Source organism: Megalobrama amblycephala, linkage group LG5 (genome assembly GCF_018812025.1).
Source record: "Megalobrama amblycephala isolate DHTTF-2021 linkage group LG5, ASM1881202v1, whole genome shotgun sequence".
In the NCBI taxonomy this organism is placed as follows: Eukaryota; Metazoa; Chordata; class Actinopteri; order Cypriniformes; family Xenocyprididae; genus Megalobrama; species Megalobrama amblycephala.
The window spans coordinates 1,923,103-1,943,058 of record NC_063048.1 but is presented as its reverse complement, the minus strand read 5'-3'; the positions used below and the strand labels follow the sequence as shown (position 1 = coordinate 1,943,058).

The 19,956-nt window shown below is 38.0% G+C and overlaps 1 protein-coding gene across 1 annotated transcript in view; it reads right to left on the bottom strand.

Annotated features, from left to right (window-relative positions):
* Positions 1–1,275: 1,275 nt before the first annotated feature.
* stxbp6 (syntaxin binding protein 6 (amisyn)) overlaps positions 1,276–19,956 on the bottom strand; it is a 35,620-nt gene continuing 16,939 nt past the window's right edge. The window contains exons 3-6 of the mRNA XM_048190364.1: positions 9,755–9,885; positions 9,495–9,660; positions 3,555–3,712; positions 1,276–3,084 (exon numbers count right to left, since the gene is read on the bottom strand). Coding sequence (XP_048046321.1) covers positions 3,061–3,084; positions 3,555–3,712; positions 9,495–9,660; positions 9,755–9,885 — 479 coding nt within the window. The 3' untranslated portion in view covers positions 1,276–3,060. The remainder of the gene's footprint in view (positions 3,085–3,554; positions 3,713–9,494; positions 9,661–9,754; positions 9,886–19,956) is intronic.

Here is a 19,956-nt window from a genome sequence, read left to right as displayed (position 1 = left end):
CTCGTTGTTGTGCTACTCAAACCATTCCTGAACCATTTTTTTCTTCCCATAGTGCATCCTGGTGCCATGTGTTCCTCAGATAAGCGACACACACACACCCAGCCATCCACATGATGTAAAACGTGATTCATCAGACCAGGCCACCTTCTTCCAGGTCTGATGCTCACGATGCTGATGCAGTTCTGATGTTCCTTGTCAAACTCACTCAAATCCTTACGCTTGCCCATTTTTCCTGCTTCTAACACATCAACTTTGAGGACAAAATGTTCACTTGCTGCATAATATATCCACCCACTAACAGGTGCCGTGATGAAGAGATAATCAGTTATAATAATCAGTGCTCATGATGTTATGCCTGACCCTAGCTCTGTAAACATCTCTACGACTGCTTCATTGTGAGATCAAAGCATCGAGGAGAAAGATTTTCAGATGCAGATGCTTGACGATCATCCCTCAAGAGAGAGTCAAGCATAGGTGAAGCTTCCCACAGCCAACGTATCACAATGAATGCATTGAGATCCCTCGAGAGCCGAACACGGTCTGTGCAAGCACCAGATTCTTATCTTTCTAGAGAGAATCGAGCAATAACAGAGTCTCTTACTGTGAATAAATCGCCACGAGGGCCTTCAAAACCCTTGAGAGCTGAACACACTCCATTTAAACACTATTTTTATCCCTCAAGAGAAAATCAAGCAAGAGCAGAGATCTTACCGCAAATGCAACCTAATAAGCGCATTCAGCTCCAACAGACTCTTGTCTCACACACTCGTACAATCAAGTGGCCCCTGAAGACAAAAAAAAGCTGATGAAGTGTGACTCAGGTGTCCTTTCATACTCACGGGCACTGTGACATCATGGACTGCTGTCTGCCAATGATCACTTGGCTTTATATTCCTCAGACATCGACATTCCCATAGTGTCAATGCCAGACGCAGCACTGAAGCAAAAGAGTTGCTTTCCCCTGTGAAACTTTGCATTTCAAGTTTTATGAGTGAATGCAAGTTTTGCAAGAGAACGCAAAAGGATTGGAATATAATCCCATTTTCCCCCATCACCATTTACACTCCGAACAACTACCCACAAGTATACACTTATTTTATGTACTAAAAATCTAAATTGGCTAGTTGTTGATTTTATTTTTTTAAAAGACCACGCATTAACACTTGACATCTGGCAGCCAAACTGAAACCAGTTCCTGATTTTGATATCACATAATCCTGAAAGTCTTCTTGCACAAGAACAAGGGTTTCAAATGTACTTACGAGGGCAACGAGATGTATTATCATCATTTATTACCATTACCACACAGTAGCACAGGCACATTTGAAATGGTTAAACAATATCTTAATGTTCCCTTTAAACAAAAAAGACTTTTACTTACAACTAGCGACAAGCATATCACTACTCTACATACTCAGAAATGTGGTTAGATCACTACAAACAGGGGTGGGTTTTCATCATGAAAGCATGTGACATCGTCTAGGCCTGGGATGCATATGACAATTTCATAATTCATTTGTTTTTCTCTGACAATGATGACATTCTCTGGCAGTATTTCCCGGCCTTGAAGGCAGACATCAGTGCATCAGAGCTGTTCTCAACACCCATAAAACAAACCAGATGAGCACTGATGCCACTTAACAGAAACAAAGCTATGAATCATGTTACAAATGACAGAAGTGAAACAGTGTTCTGAACACTCTATGCAATTTTAAGGCAGGGTTTTAAGCACATATAAAATCAATTATATATATTATAATTATATGATATTTAAAATGTTTTTTTTTTTTATTATTATTTCAACCAACTGCATTAAACGCAACACATAAAACTGAGCACTACAGACTTTGGTCACTTTTTCTGTAATCCATTAACAATCAAATGGGAAAACAATATTGCAAAGTATAACATGCTTGACACAGCTAATTCAGGCTGTGATAAATTGTAATACTTTAAATCATTACTTGAATACATTATGATAGCTACGTGTAAACATTCATGTTACACCAAATATTCTTATAAAAAGTCAAAAGGCAACATAAAAAGCAAAACAACTCAAGGCAGAAATTAACAAGGTAGTGATTTTAATTATATATATATATATATATCTCTCACTACCTTGTTAATTCTCTAGTAGACAAAACACTGAGTTTATGCATATTTGTAGCATGAGTGCATGTGTTTATGTAGTCGCTCTGGCTGATCCTAGATCTGTATTGTGAGCTGTGAGGGCAAACTGAAGTGCGTTAAGAACCTCAGAAATAACATCACATGTTTATCCAACAGTATAAAATGAAACTAAATTTGTAGACTAGTATGACCATTGCTGCATGATATTTTCTTCCACTGGTGCACTGCTGAGCTGATCAGCTGATCTCCTCTCATTCTGGCACTGCATGTGAATTTAACATCCAGTTAAGGCACAACCGTCGTGAACTGCAGCGCGACACTTCTCATGGTCTTGTCATTTCTCAGGGCAGTTCTGGAGATATTTCAACACTTCAGATGCACTACATTATTAAAATTTGTCTTTAGGAACTTTATTTTAATAGTAAAAATAAATCAGTAAAATAAGTTTTTGCATATGGTGCCATTTGAAGAAACAAAATGATGTTAAAAAAGAACAAGTTTAGAGATTTTTTACAAAATCCTTAGAAGGATTTTTACAAAAAAATATATTTCTAATAATTTCACACACTAAGACTCTCTCATGATCCTGATGGCACTTATCAAACAATCTAGAAGGGATATCATATATCAGCAGGAATTTGAACCTTACATTTTTACATCTTCTGTAGGAATCTTTTGAAATTATAATAATGATCTGTCATATGGCAGCACATAGGAATAAGGCTTTGATTAAGCTTGCAATGACCCAAAATCCCATCTATGGTTAGAGAAGGCATGATCTTTTCAAGGCTCCAGCCGTGTTGACAGGCCACGGTGTGACACACACAATGTCCTCATTTCTTCATATGATACTTCATGCGCATCCCGTAACAGTCTCTGATCGCAGGGGTGAGGGATTTATATCAGATTCTCCAAAAATATGGCAAAGGTTTAACACTTGTGCTTCATGGCAAGCTAAAGAGAGAAAAAGAGGGAGAGAGAGCAAATTTACTGTATAATTACAGTAAAAAATGTCTAATAAGGTCAGTGAGCACAATCATAATGGTACATAATCTCAATATGTTGGTTAATTTGATAATGCATTGAGGGTGAAATACATTTCCATACACTACTGTTCAAAAGTTTTTTTAAAATAAAAATGATTACCGTATTTTTATTCAGCAAAGTGCATTAAAAATGCATCAAAAGCAGCAAAATGCATTAAATTGATCAAAAGTGACAGTAAAACATTTATAATGTTAAAAAAGATTCCTATTTCAAATATATATTGTTCTATTCTTTTCATCCTGAAAGAATCCTGAAAAATCCTTTCCGACCCCAAACGTTTGAACAGCAGCAGTGTGTCTGTGCAGTCGCCACATGAAGGCAGCAAAGCAACACAAATAGTTTTTCACTTGATCAAGTTTTAGAAAACCTAATTTCACCTTGTGTGCAGTTTCAGCAAAATGCTGGGCGCTGTTCATCATCTGGCCCGTCTTCTCCTCCACGTGTCCCAGTCTCTCGCCGCGCTCGTTCAGCGCCTGACTGGCCTTCTGCACTGCACTGCTGACACTGTCTGCCGCCTCGTGCAGGATACTGTTACCTACAGAGATGAAGGAAACCAGCTGAGAAAAAACACTGACAGAACATACAGTAGAAGTAACAGCACTATACTTGAAAAGAAGTACACTTCAGCATACTTCTAAAAGAAAAAAAAAAAAAAAAGATTTACCCTAAAATAATATCTTACTTTAAATATAATCTTTTTGGACATTTAATTGCATGTTACATACAATTAAATGAAAAGATTTTTTGACCCACTCAAGTAGGATTTAATTGCATCTTTATATGGAATTACTTCTATTGTCTTTGCTGAAGGTACTGACAAGCATTTAATGGTAAAATAAAATACACTGTAATGTAATTTATATTTAAACATGTATGTCATGTATTCAATTACACACTTTTGTAATTACACATTTGTAAAGATGACATTGTAATTCAGTACAGGGGCACTTCACCACTGGAAAAATGGGCTTTCAATAAAACTTGGCTGCCTATACACAGAAGAAAGGCAAAACAAAATGTTGAAATCAGTGCTACCTGACTAGAGAAAAAAGTCTTTTACCAAATAGGTAAGAAAACTTCAACACCCATGATGCACTGGGTATGTTGGCGTCCAGGGTCACTCACACCAGTCTGCTATGAATACGCTTGACCAGAGTCCAGTGTTGCCAGATTGGGCTGATTGATTAATTTTTTGCTGATTAATCGGCACAGATAACCAGTTGATTGAACAATCTTTCATCCATAACAATCTGTAAAAATGGCTCATCTTACCCCACTCTCTCATATACAGTACAAAAGCAGCCTCTAGAGGTGAAATAAAAACTATCACTGACTCCTCGTGGAGTTTGTTTTGACACGTGAGACTGTGCGCTGCACAGAGCGGGACACTTCAGATGCGGCCTTAAAAACAGACAATGAAACGGTATATATACACTACACTACATGTTTTCATATTATAAAGTAATTCATTTTTGACTGGATTCTGCATTAGTGGAGAACAGCAGTATGTTTGCCGCATTCAAAAAGTTTTGGGGCAGCACCACCTTACCTCAAATACTTGCTTTAGTAGGAAATACTTCATAGTAAACTTTTAGTATTATAATAATCATAATTGTGTTGCCTTGTATTGTTCTCAGGTGCAAGAATTTGCAAGAACGTTTAGCGGGAGTGAGTTACTTTGGGTTTCCAGTGAAGTATCCAATGACTAAAGGCTGCAAAGAATCATAAAAACAGAGAAAATGCCGCAACGAACAATCTGAAAAACTTCTGTGTTTGAAGTCAATATTTCAAACTGGATGAGCATGAACACAGAAAAGAAATTGCTTTTCTGTCAGCCCTGGCCAACCCTCCGAACGCCATCGCATACAAATAAGAAACCTATTGCCGTAATGGCCTATTGCCATTTTTACCATAATGCTGTTTAGTACGATACAATTTTCAGTGATAAACCTTACAATAGTTGACAATAGTTGATCTGACTATCTGTGTGCGGAGATACAAAATTGCGGTCATATGATCTGTAGTTTTCAAGAAAGCCCTGGAGCTGGCAAAAGCTGACAAATAAACATGAATTTCTTGGTCCAAGTAACACAGAGAATGAGTAAAATTTGTTCACTTTATAATACTTTAAATTATAATCAAGTATTTTACATGTGCTTTATCACATTAAGATAAGTGTACTTTAATTATTAAAACATAATGATTTAAACATACTTTAAAGTAAAAGTTTTAATTTGACATTATGTCATGAAATGCTTCCAGCTGTCACGTTCTCAGTCATTCCCGGACTACATTTCCCTCAATCCTCCCTGGCAATCACCTGCACTCACTTCACCAATCAGTAATCACCACACCCAGCTGCAGCACATTATCTGGACTATTTAAGCCACACACACAACCTCACACACTTTGCGAGGTCTTGTTAACTCTTGTTACATTTCTGAGCGTTCATTATTCTTGTTTGTCTGCCTGTTTCTGATCCTGTCTGTTCCCCGTGTACGATTCTCTGCTGCCTGCCCCTTGGACCGTTTGCTCTGTTTGGATTTACGATTGTTATCTGCCAGCCCTGACCCATTGCCTGTTCCTCGACTATGATTCTGCCTGCTCTCTGCCATACCTGTTTGCCACTGTTTGACCATTGCCTGTTTTACTGCGAACATTGTTTAATAAAAGCTTGCAGATGGATCTTACCCTGAGTCCCGCCTCGTTACACCAGCATTATGAATGCCCACTGACCACAACATGTCATTTATTCCAGTATCTATCCCTGGAGTTTTGAGAATGGATCTGGTCCTGTAGTGACATCCCCACGGTTTTCGTCCCACACCTGAGCAGCTTCACCGTATTTGTTTTGCACTGGTGTGAGACTTAGACCGGAGGGGCCAGAAAGGCTCGGTCTTACAGAAATACAGTGATTCTCAAACACCTCCTCTCAACTGCCATCAGTCAACAGATAAATGCACCTCAAAACCATGCCATTGGTTGAGCTAGTGTTGTCAGGCTGGTCTGGACGCTCAAACAAACAGAGCAGTGTTCTGAGAGCACCAGAGTCAGTGTCACACCCTTCACAAGATTCAACCTTACTCTATACTCTAGAGATGACTCTGAGATCACCACTTTTAAAATAAATGTAAAATATAAAATCCTGTTAAGAAATGAGTCCTATGAGCTAGATTGGGGTTCAGTATAGAAACCTAGAGTTCTTGAATCAGTTTTAAAGAAGCCTTAAGCAATGTCCTTACATATAAAAAAGATTTCTACTGATAAAGTATGTTTATGAGCTGTTCAATTCATAACATTTTATTAAAATTAATAAAATGACCCCATGATGGGAACCCCTAAATGAAGCACCTGACGCTTCTGTATATCCTTTTCATCTAGAGTGTGACTAAAACATTCAAAGCCATTATATCACGTTCAACTCACAATCAGGTGTGTTCATGTTTGCTCAGCTTTAAATGGATCAGTGAACTGAACCCTGCCAGGCAACAGAATCCAGGCCTCTGAACCCACAGCAACCGCAACTCTATTTCCCACAATAACACAGTCCGTCCTCTCTGTGAGTCAGACCGCGACTAAAAGAATAAAGACAAGAAGCAACACTAAAAGCTGTTATTTATTAAGTGGGAGGAATAAATGGCAGGCAAGAGAAGGAAGGGTGCTTCCCCCAAGACACAGTTAAAATAGCATCAGCACCGTCCTCGACAGAAGAACACTTTAATTGTAAGCGTACAAATGAACTTTAGAGGTGGCACTGCATTCTAGAACATGTTCTGATTAAACAAATATACAAATAATCTAGATATAACCCCACATCAATGCCGTTTACCTTAAAGTGCCTCTATTATGCTTTTTGTTGATAAGACCTTTCATGTGTGTAACAGAGCTGTTTGTGAATGTAAAAGTTCTGTGAAGATCAATGTGCAGATAAATGGATTTATTGTCTCCCAAAAGAAAGAAGCAAAACTGCCTGAAACGAGTCATCCGTAATTCCAGTCTCACATCCTGCTGGGGCTTACATAGGATTGCTACAAATTTGCATAATGCCAGCCTACAGTTTTGGGAACAATGTCTACTTTGCCCCTCAAACACTGTAGTTGTATCTGAGACTGGAAGAGTTTGGTTTGTGTTCATGTGGAGAAGACGCTGTTTTCTGCTGCCAAAGCAAATCCACTTTACATGCACTTCCAAAGGATGAGATTGATACGATAACACTGACGCCACCATTACTGTTCGTATCACTGTGGATCAAGTGCTGAGGAAGAGCTGGAGCTGAAATTCAAATATGGTGATGGTGTTACGTTTCAAGTTTGAAAACCTGATTTATGTGATTATGAGATACTAGCAATAATCAAACATCAGAACAAGATGCAGAGAGTAAAATTAATAAGAAAAACAACTGTGTAGATGTATTCCTACTTTCACATGTTAATATGTGTGTGTGAAGTTTCAGCTCAAAATACCCCCACAGATCATTTATTATAGCTTGTCAAATTTGCCCCTATTTGGGTGTGAGCAAAAACACGCGTTTTTGTGTGTGTCCCTTTAAATGCAAATGAGCTGCTGCTCCCGCCCCCTTTCCAGAAGAGGGCGGAGCTTTAACAGCTCAACAACAACAAAGCTGGAGAATCTCACGCAGCCAAAATGAGGATTGTCAGTAACGGTGTTCAGCCTTACATTGTTCAAACCGGAGTCGACACTGATGGAGAGACTCAGGAAGAAGTTGGAAGAGGAATGGTGTAACATTTTTTTTCCAAAATATCGCTTTGACAGAAACGCTCCTTTTTTTAATCAATCGATCTTGTCAGGGTCAACTTCAGGCTCTCCAAGCTAACGAGACTCTAAATAGTGTTCAGTGCTCGTCTGTACAGCAACGACAGAACAGTTAACATGCTTTGATCGAACTTTTGCCATGGCGTTAGAACTGGTACACCGTTGTCACTTGTGAAAATAAAATGGCGATGCTATGGGTGGAAACATGCAGATTAAGGGGTGGTAATATTATAATAAGGGGCGGTATTATAATAAGGAGTGGTAATATTATAATAAGATCTCCTTCCTATGTCACAAGGGGAGTGAAATTAGAGCGGCTCGTTTTTTCACGATTGCAGAGAAAGGCTTACCAAAACAAAGTTACTGGGTTGTCGTTTTTCATGTTTTCTGGGTTGGTAGATGCACCGGGGACCCGATTGTAGCACTTAAACACGGAAAAAGTCAGATTTTCATGATATGTCCCCTTTAAAACAATAAAGACTCAATTTTTTTTTTTCAGGATTTCAGTACAATAAACATTCAGATTTTAGTTTTTCTAAGAAAGTGTTTGTTTGTTTATTTATCCATGTCTTTTTAGATAATTGGTATCAAATTCAGACAAAATAATTTGCCAGATCTATGGAAACCCTACTTAGAGGTTGTTTCACATTATTAAGCAAGTCACAGTTCTCATGCAATATGGAGAGGAAGAAAGATCTTTCTGAAGATGAAAAGCATGAAATGGTGCAATGTTGTGCAAAAGGCATGAAAACAACTAATGTTCTGTGAAACTGAATGGAGATTATCAAATTATCATAAGATTTGTGAGTGATTTAGAGCACAGCAGAACAAAGTCAGATAAAGGCTTATTAAGGAAAGTTCCTGTCAAAAAAATTAATTGCATTAAAAGGGCAGCTATAAAATAAGCCAGTGTTGAGCAGCAAACAGGTATTTGAAGCTGCTGGTGTCTCTGGAGTCTTAAGAAGCTCTCCATGCTGGCTGGCAGTTGCGCATAAAGATGAATTTCAGCCACCACTAACCAAACCTCACAAAGAGAAACACCAGCCACTTAGGTACACCGGTTCAACTGCTCTTTAACGCAATATCTAATCAGCCAATCACATGGCAGCAACTCAATGCACTTAGGCATTTAGACATAGTCAAGATGATCTGCTGAAGTTCAAACTGAGCATCAAAATGGGGAAGAAAGGTGATTTAAGTAACTTTGAACGTGTCATGGTTGTTGGTGTCAGACGGGCTGGTTGGAGTATTTCAGAATCTGCTAATATACTGTGATTTTCATGCACAAAAATCTTTACAGAGAATGGTCTGAAAAAAAAAAAAAGAAAATAACCAGTAAGCAGCAGTTCTGTGGCTGAAAATGCCTTGTTGAGGTCAGAGGAGAATAGCCAGACTGGTTCAACTGAGAGAAAGGCAAGAGTAAGAACTTTGAAGCTGATTGGCTACAGCAGCAGAAGATCACACCGGGTGTTATTTAAAAAACACACACAAAAAGAGTATACTGAAGGAGAGAGAGTACAGTATGTCTGATTGGGGCTTCTCACCTCCCAACAGTTTGGAGTGGCAGTTGATAAAGTCAGGTTTTCTTTCGGGAATGTACCGCTGACATGTGTGATGGAGGATCTGGACAAACACGCACTTCTCTCCAGCTGAACCTGCTATCCACTGGTCAGATCCATTCTCAAACATCAAGTCAAACTCAGGGCAATCCTAAACATTTTTGGATGAAGGGAAGTAGTCAAAGATCAATACCATCAAAACATCTCACAAAGATGGAAATGGAGAAAGAGCCCAATCTACTCACTCGGGTGGAGTCGATGCCGTTGACCTGCCGCAGCTGACTGATGGTCCATTGAGATCTCCTTACAAAAGATGAGGAGCCCTCAAACTGCTTCACCTTTGTGAGGAAAACTTGTGCTGGTTTCTTATTGGTAACTGAAACGAAAAAGTAAAACACACTACCGGTCAATAGTCTGGCACAAAAAATGTTATGCAGAAAATAAACATTGATAATAAGTAATAATAACTGAGCAGCAAATCATCATATTAGAATGATTTCTGAAGGATCATGTGACACTGAAGACTGGAGTAATGATGCTGAAAATCACACAAGCAGAAGAGACTTTCAAAAACATTAAAGAATTTTGCAGACCCCAAACTTTGAATCTGATCACACAGATTTTTCGACATAATACAGAAACAAACAATACTAAGAGATCTGCATTACATATAATATGGAGATACATAATTGGTGCAAAACCAGCAGGCTCTCTCGCCGTATCAAAGAGCAGTGTTTACAGATCCCACCACACCCGGTTCTGCAGAAGTGAGAACATCCGGCCCACGGCAGACTGTTTGAGGAATTTCTGATCCTCAACTGTTTGTTCAGGCCTCTGTGTACAACACTCCCTCTTCCTCCCTCTCATTCCCTCCATCTGTGAGAGGTTACTCATGCCAGGGTCATCTCTGATCCATCGGCCCAGCTTTCACCGGGAGACCGTGATCCAGCGCTCCAGACTCTTCTTCATGAAACTCAACACTGTACAGTAGTTCAGGGACGTGTGTCTGTAGGAATATTCCTCAGCCATCTCAACACACTCAGTATCTTGAAAAATCTATTGTGCAAATCTTTAGTAACCTAACTTTATGCCATGCACATCGTCTCTATCACAGCTTAATTTATCTTCTGAGTAAATCTACACAAAATTAATACCTTGCAAAAGAATTGCATATGGACAAATGGCACTGACATTACCAAATCAGAGCTGTTTACTTTGACCAGTCAAATGACAAGGAATGGTCGACCCAAACAAGAACATTTCCTCTCGTTCCAAACCTTTATGATTTTCTTTTCTTTCTTTAGTATTTTGAAGAACACTGAACCAACACTCACATTAATATTATTATTTTTTTTTTCATCATTATGACAACAGCCTGACATTAAAGGGTTAGTTCACCCAAAAATCCTGTAAATATGAATCTTTTGTTTCGAATCAGTGGTTCAGATCGCTTATCAAACTACTGAAATCACGTGACTTTGGCACTCCGAACAACTGATTCGAAACAAAAGATTGGTAAAGCTTCATGAAGCAGTGTTTTGAAATCGGCCATCACTAGATATTGTTGAAAAGTCTTACTTTATTTTTGGCACACAAAAAGTATTCTTGTTGCTTTATAATATTCAGCTTGAACCACTGCAATCACATGACTGTTTTAAATATGTTTTTAGTACCTTTCTGGATCTTGAGAAGTTCGGTGACATTGCTGCAATGGATTTCATCAAAAATACCTTAATTTGTGTTCTAAAGATGAAGGAAGGTCTTACGGGTGTGGAACGACATACGGGTGAGACATTTTTGGGAGGACTAACCCTCTAAGTGGACAATGTAATGAGGGATTTCCAGGAAATATTCTTCTTATTATTATTATTATAGGAGACACCTGCATATTATATTTTTTTCTGCATTTCAAAACAAAACATAAATAAATAAGTGTTTAACAATGACATTATTATATGATCACCAAAATGTGAGTGAAATATACATAGACTTATGCAGTTAGGCCATCTTAAGTTTTTGTTTTTATCTTTTTTTTTTCCTCTGATAAAATTGTGAAAAGTGTAACATTTTTATTCCACTTATCGATTTCTGTGTGCGCATTTTAATGTCATGTTAGACCATTGTAGCCAAAGATGATGTGAAATATAAATCAATTTGGCACACAAATACTGAATTGAGTTCTCTTCTTGTACTTGAATGGAGAAACACACAAAATTATAGTCAAAATATCCTTAATGTCTTAAGTGAAAGTAAACAATCGAGAAAGAAAACGCATGCGTATCAGTATATTGGATCCGTGCATTAGCTCTTAAAGGTGACAGCAGCCTAATAAACCTGCTGCCGTCTGAGTCATTGATGTTAAACAAAAGACAAATAAAATTACTCACTGATCTTAACTGAAAATCTTTTGTAATTTTTTGTAATGTTATTTTACATTTGACTTCAGTTTCTGAACTTTGATCAGTTGTATTAATTTGTGCTATCGCTATTCTTTAATAATGTTTGAAATGTATATTAGATATTAGTTGGTTGTTCTTGGTTTTCAGCTGCAACAGAATGTTTTGCAAAAAGACAGAATAAATATGTTTGACTTATTTAGGAATCGATAAGCAGAATCGGAATCAGAATCACTCAAATTTGAACAATACCCAACCCTAATGATGTGGCATGGAAATAATGGTGAGACTACAAACGAGACGTTTCAGGCAAGGGTTTTATGTTGAAGAAATTCACTCTGGCTAGACTTTATAACAGATTGTTATTAAAAGGAAAGGTAAAATCAAAAAAGCATGACAGGTGCCATTTATAGTGAGTGTACTTTCCACTTGTTTTAGTTTCTCTCTTGATGAATAGATCTTTCATTTGTGATTCATTCAATTCTTAGTATCAACAGGCCTTTAGACAGAAAAACATTCTCCTGAAGCTCAGCAGTAGATGATTTCCAGAAGGCTACTATTAAATACTTTCAGTGGGTTTCCCCCTTAACAACCCCAAAACATGTTTATACAATCTTCAGGGCTCCTTTGATACCTAGAGTCATGTGATGGTCCGTGCTGAGCACTGAATACTGAAACAGACTGACTCCTGCAGCAGTGTTGCTGTGGCTCTGTGAGCTGGAATGTTCTGGGTGTGTTTTAGACTTGGTCTGAATGGAAACACAAAGGTCAAGCTGGAGATCCTGGTGATGGGTCTTGTTTTCCGCTCTGGACACTAGATTTATTACAATTGGCTAACCACATTTATGCCTAACATATCACATTAACTTAGCTCACTTGAATTGAATATTTGCACAATATCTAGAGATTAAATGGTCATTATCCTCTAAGAAAAAGTTTACAGTCGTGCACATTATAAATCATATTGGGCCGGATGTGAAGTGAATGTGGCTTTGGGGTGAGGATATAATAAAATAAAATAAACAAATGTAATCCACAAAAAAAAAAAATGGTGAAATGGAATGTAAACCAAGCAAACACACAAAGTAAAGCTGAATACACACTGTGGGAGTTTTTCCAGTCTTGGATCGCTTATAGTGACTATGGTGCAAAAACGCAAACCTTTGCAGGATTCAGTGAAGCCAAGATAAAAACTGTAAAATAATCCCAAACAAACAGTGACAGATATTAACTCAAAATCAAGCCCGTCCTACATTTTCTCATGTTTCACTTGGATATAAAGGTCACAACAGTGAAGAAAACACTATAGCAACTTCTGTTTAAATGAGACACGCCTATTTGAACAGTGTGTTCAAATCAGGGTACAAAATGCCTTTTTATTTCTAAATGATGACAGTTGTGATGTAAAAATCCTACGATCATTATACAGTGCTCAGCGTAAATGAGTTTGAAAAGTAACATTTTAAACAATATCTCAATGAACACAAAAACAATTACCAAAATGTTGACAAGACTATATAATATATAACATCTGTTTAACTTATAACATGAAAGTAAGGTTAATAATATAACTTAGATGACACATTTTCCAGTTTTATTCAAATTAGGGCAATGCAAAAATGAGTACACCCCACAACAAAAACTATTACATCTAGTACTTTGTACAGCCTCCGTGATTTTTAATGACAGCACCAAGTGACATTTTGCATCATCTATCTTTTTCCATTCTTCAAGAATGAGCTCTTTTAGAGACTGGACGCTGGATGGAGAGTGATGCTCAACTTGTCTCTTCAGAATTCCCCATAGATGTTTGATTGGGTTCAGATCAGGAGCCACTGAATCACTTTCATCCTGTTCTTCTTCACAAATCCAACAGTGGCTTAAGATGCGTGTTTAGGATCATTGTCATGTTGGAAAAGTGCACGATAGCATCTTCTCTTTCAGTATAGAGCAGTACATCTCTAAACTCATGATGCCATCAATGAAATGCAGCTCCTGACACCAGCAGCACTCATGCAGCCCCACATAAGGACACTGCCACCATGTTTCACTGTAGGCTCCATGCATTTTTCTTTGTATTCCTCACCTTTGCGATGCCATCAGTTTTGAAGCCATCAGTTCCACAAACATTTATCTTGGTCTCATCACTCCAGAGTATAGAGTCGCAGTAGTCTTCATCTTTGTCGGCATGGGTCCTGGCAAACTCTAGGTGGGCTTTTTTGTGCCTGGGCTTTAGGAGAGGCTTCTTTCGTGGACGGCACCCATGCATGCCATTCCTCTGCAGTGTACGCCATATTGTGTCACGGGAAATAGTCACCCCAGTTTGGCTTTCTACTTCTTTAGATAACTGCAGTGAACTTGCATGCCGATTTTCTTCAACCCTTCTCATCAGAAGACGCTCCTGTCGAGGTGTTAACTTCCTTGGACGACCTGGACGTCTCTGTGAGATGGTTGCAGTTCCATCTTTTTAAAATTTTTGTACCACTTTTGCTACAGTATATTGACTGATAAATAAAGCTTTGCTGATCTTCTTGTATTATTTTCTTTCTCAGGTCTTGTGACATTTCTCTTCCATGTGGTGCCATTGCTGACAGTAAGAAATGGGGTTTTAACACCCTTTTATAGTCAACTGTCTGCTGGACACCTGTGTGATGAATAATTAGACTCACCTGTGGTTGAATTCTTGTTAAATTAGACATTTGTAGTCTAAAATGTAGCTTTGCTCCAGAGACTTTCAGTGGGGTGTACTCATTTTTGCATCACCCTAATTTGAGTAAAACTGAAAATTTAGTTCTCTAAGTTATATTATTGACCTTACTTTCATGTTATAAGTCAAACAGATGTTATATAAAACTTAGTCTTGTCAACATTTTGTGTTCACTGAGATATTGTTTAAAATGTTACTTTTCGAAGGGGTGTAGTCATTTACGCTGAGCACTGTTATAAGTGAACCTCAGGAAACATTATAAAATTTAGAAAATGTAGTTCATGACCCATTTAAGTGAGTATTCTTCACTGCATCAGTGAAGATGATCAGAGATGCGTTCATGCCTAGAGAAGATCTTCAGAAAATGCCAAGAAGATGGATATATGTACAGAGCAGAGCTCAGCAAGAGTTCAGGACTGATGAATAGGAACTCCACCGAATCCAGAGGAGGCAGGATCAAACAGATCAGCCAAATGAGTCTGTGGAACAGCTCCAACCAAACCATTAACCCACCAAGACCTCAGGCTGAGACTAATAAACAACTTCCTGGAGCACAAACACATTATTTGTGGGCATTTAAACAGCACAGCAAGTGAACTCATTCACTCCCACTGAAAACTATAGAGAGCATTTTAAAGTAGACTTTAGAATATGACTTTCTTTGTCTCAAAAGTTCAGGCTTAAAGAAAAATATTAAAAGAAAAATAACTGTGCTTGTATCACAAGGGGTCACTGCTAAATACAGGCGTAAACAGGGTCTAAAACGTTTTGTGACTAAACCACTGAAACCACATATGGAGTTAGTCTGAAACACATGTGGCATCACATTGACAGTGTAAACATCTGTCATGATGTGTCCTGGACCATGGTGCACAAGTAGTCACCGGAGACACATTTGGACATGTTTATACTAGGTGAAAATGATAATGCATGAGTTACAGTAGATATAAAGCCCCCGTTTAGATTATTAAGAAGCGTTTTTGTCAATTCAATCACAAGTGGATGACACTAAATACAAGTGTAAACGGGGTCTTAAACGTTTTGAGCTTGTCTACTTCCAAAGGTAGTTGAAAACTGGATTGCTTTCACAGTGTAGATGTTCATGTGGTCAAATGTGTTCAAACAGCCGCAAAAGACTGTCTACTGTCCACCTACTGATCCAATGCGTAAACCCATACATTTACCCGCCCATAGAACCTCCCCTTGAAAAAATCAGGACAGAAGTAGTCGAAAGATACGGAATAAAACACGTGAATGTGTCTCCCACGTCTACTTGTGATCAGATCGGCCAAAACACATCCTAATACCAGGTGTAAACAGGGCCAAAAAGTCTACACACCCCGGTTAAAACAGCTGGGTTTTGAGTAGAGATACGCCGGTCGACCAGCCATCAATAGGAATTGGCCTTTTTTTGTTTTGTTTTGGCAAATCTCTGTTCTGGACTTGCACGTAAACTGCATTGCAATCATTTCCCAAAATGTTGTTTGTGTGGAAGTATTACAAAGTCTGTAAACAGGACGGACATTAACCGAGGCCAGAGACGGGACACGCCGAGGACTGAAAAATATAAATACTGAATTAGAGGTTTATCTCTGAAGGGAACTGACTGTCTTCAGAAAAGATTCAATGACTTTTTCTTTCCCTCTCATCTCCAAATAATGCTGATTAAAGTAGTGTTAATAAGTGCAGCGCTGCTTTGTTTACAGCATTGAATCAATGAAACTTTATCACGGCTGTTTCATAAGCGCCACCTACTGTCAGATTTTCATTCAGATCTGTTCATTCTGTGTTTGTTTTGTGCAGGTATGTTTTATGTAGCATAATTTCACAAAGCTAAAGTCAGATTCTGTTTTTGCCTTAAATCTTAAAATTATGCAAAACAAATCTAATTTAATTTAAATAAGTAACTGCTCATGCTACATAGCACCTTTGATTGGATTGTGATTAAAATGCATGGATTGTTGCCTCTAAATTAAAATGGCTACAGATATTTTAAAGCGAATGTAACAGACTTCATCAATCAATTACAACATGAAGGGCCCTCGGCAGGCAGAACAGAGTCCATATGCTGTTCACTCAGACAGGAAGGTGAACTCAAGTTCCTCTGCTCGTCTCTGAGGACGGGCTTAATAAAAGCCAGAAACACAAGAGTCTGTTCAGGTGAGCAGCACAAAAGAGCCCGTCGATAAGTTTTTGCGACAGTGAAATCTTGGACTAAGGGCAAATTCAGGAGGGTGAGAAGAAGAGAGAGCAAAAGACAACACTGTTCAGCAGTGTAAATATTCTGACATCACCGTTCCTGTGTCCTCCTTCCTGTCCAGGGAAACAAAAGCCTTAAACAACACTGAGCTGATGCTCATTCATCACATGCCATACATGAGCCCATAAACAAATATTACAAATATAAAGATGCTGTCATTTTCATTTAATAAACCTTGCAAAATGACTGAAGAAAAAATCATTCTAGCACAAATTAAAACATATTACATTACTTTCTATAGTAATAACAGTGAATTGTGTACAAGCAACTTGCCCTAAACCAAACCCTCTAAAGTAAGTGCATGTAGTTAATTAACATTACACAGTACTTGTGTGTAATTACAATGTAACAATGTTACAAATGTTAAACTAATATGTAACTAAATGTGTTTTTTTTTGTACAACAACATCTGACAAAAATATCTGTTTTATCATGTCTGTGCGCGTACAGAAGTTTGGCATGCTAATATCATCATGCCCTGCATTCTAATCATTCCTTCAAAGCCACAGGGACCAACAGCTCCACTCAGACCGCTGCGTTAACACTCACTTTACAGCCATCGATCTGGTTCATAGTGTGAGTTTGGCTTTTAAAAGTAATGGTACATCCGAGCATGCTTGATTCAGAAAGGAAACACAACCTGACAAACTTGAGAACCTCAGGTTTCCTTCTGCCGTTGAGAGTCCACTACTGTTTTGTAACTCTTCCTGAAAATCCTCAAAGAATGTTTCCCAATTTATTTTTCTAAAGTGTGTTTTTGCACCATTTTACTCAAAGTATGTAGAAACCAGTGTTATTTTAGTATTGAGATACTATTATAGTTTTATTAATATTTTGAAATTGGAAAATATAAAAATATATAAAAACATAAAAATAAAACCTATTTCACTTTAGTAAAAGTCATTTTCATTAGTTTCTGTTTTTATTTAAAGTTACATCTTTCAGAAGATGTAATATAAGATCCCCAGACTGTGTCTGTGAAGTTTCAGCTCAAAATGCCACACAGATCATTTATTATAGCTTGTCAAATTTGCCTCTATTTGGGTGTGAGCAAAAACACGCCGTTTTTGTGTGTGTCCCTTTAAATGCAAATGAGCTGCTGCTCCCGCCCCCTTTCCAGAAGAGGGCGGAGATTTAACAGCTCAACAACAACAAAGCTGGAGAATCTCACGCAGCCAAAATGAGGATTGTCAGTAACGGTGTTCAGCCTTACATTGTTCAAACCGGAGTCGACACTGATGGAGAGATTCAGGAATGAAACTGGACGTTTCTGAATGGTTAGTGGATAAATTGATGTAGTTGCTGTGGAGTTGATTCAACTCATCCACTAGCATGTGCCGTCATGTTCATCTTTTGTGTTGAATTGACCCTCGTTTGTGAAGCAGTCCGGCGTAAAATGACGGCATGTCAACAACACTCGACTACAACAACTCTTCCTCTTCTCTAAAGCAGCCCAACATGGCCCCGCCCCCTTTGTTGTGTGTTCTCGGGGGCGGGGTTTATGTAAATTTGAGGGTTTATGATGTCACTAACCAGGGAAGAAGCTTGTTGTAGTCCATAAATAGAGAAAGAACTCTTTGCATTGAACTTTGAGCGTCGCAACTTTGCTTTCTAACTAAAGTTAAAAAACTGAAATCATAATCCAAGGACCCCTTTAAATCATGTCTATAGTTTTTATTATTTTTTATTTAGTTGTAGTTATTTTAGTAGATCAAGTTAAACTAAATAAAAATATGAAATTTTGCCTAGTGTCACAATGAACAAGTAAGAATAATGACTTCATTTCTACTATATTTGCTTCTAAAGCCAGCTTTTTAAGCAACACATCTTTGGATGCGAACTGATTTTAAGTGAACTCAGACAAACATTTTCTTAAAAAAAAAAAAAAAAAAAAAAAATATATATATATATATATATATATATATATATATATATATATATATATATATATATATATATATATATATATATATAAATATATATATATATATATATATATATATACACTGCAAAACAAAGCAAGAACACTGGCTTCTATTATCACTCAATCCGCTGTGTGTGAATGAATGCAGTGACATACAGTCCTCTGCATTTGAGGAGTTGTGCTCTAACAATGCCAGTTTTAACTATTCATAAAGGACAGATGCATGCTGGAGTCCTATTATTCCACCAAAAGAGATCAATTCAAATCTTTGTTTGACAAATCAACATGACGCTGACTTCACACTAACACACCCGGGAATCTCACCCACCAGGACACAAGCAGCGGATGAAGCCTGGGATGTCCTGTGGGAGTCGCTGCTTAAGCGAAGCAGCTCGGAGAGAAACGTCTGTCTAAATCTCATCTAACCTTTAGATGTGTTCTGGGTGAACAGCAGGCCGCCAGGAACACAAACCGTCCTGCTGCTCCGGCATAACTGCGTTTCAGCGACTGACTGACTTTACCTTACTTGACCATATAAAGGACAGTGTCTTTGCATCTACAGTATGACAACACTGTTTAGTGTCGATTCATGCAGAACCTGAGGTCATAATGCAGGTGTGAGTTCATTCTCAATAATTCACTTCATGGCCCGGCTGGAGTATTATGAGAGAGACTGACTCATTGGTTGTATTACCTGCATCTCATACAGCATTTATTCTTCAGGTCAATCTTATATTCATGATCAAAAAAAAAAAAAATGTTTGAATGTCTGCTGAGGAAAGCGATATCTTTGTCTTAGTATCCTTTTAAAGGTTGAAGGGATTTCCAATGACAGCAATAGTCAATGCATTTGTCGGTTGTGTCTTATAAGGTGTTGTTTAAAGTAAAATGCCTTGTTTCAGTCCCTTTCAATATAAAAGTCAAGCAATTTGTTCAAAAAAAAGAAAAAAGGAGTGCATACAGGGTTAAGTTAAAGGATTAGTTCACTTGGTAATTAAAATTTCCTGATAATTTACTCACCTCCATGTCATACAAGATGTTCATGTCCTTCTTTCTTCAGTGGAAAAGAAATGAAGGTTTTTGAGGAAAACATTCCAGGATTTTTCTCCATATAGTGGACTTCACTGGGGTTCAACGGGTTGAAGGTCCAAATGTCAGTT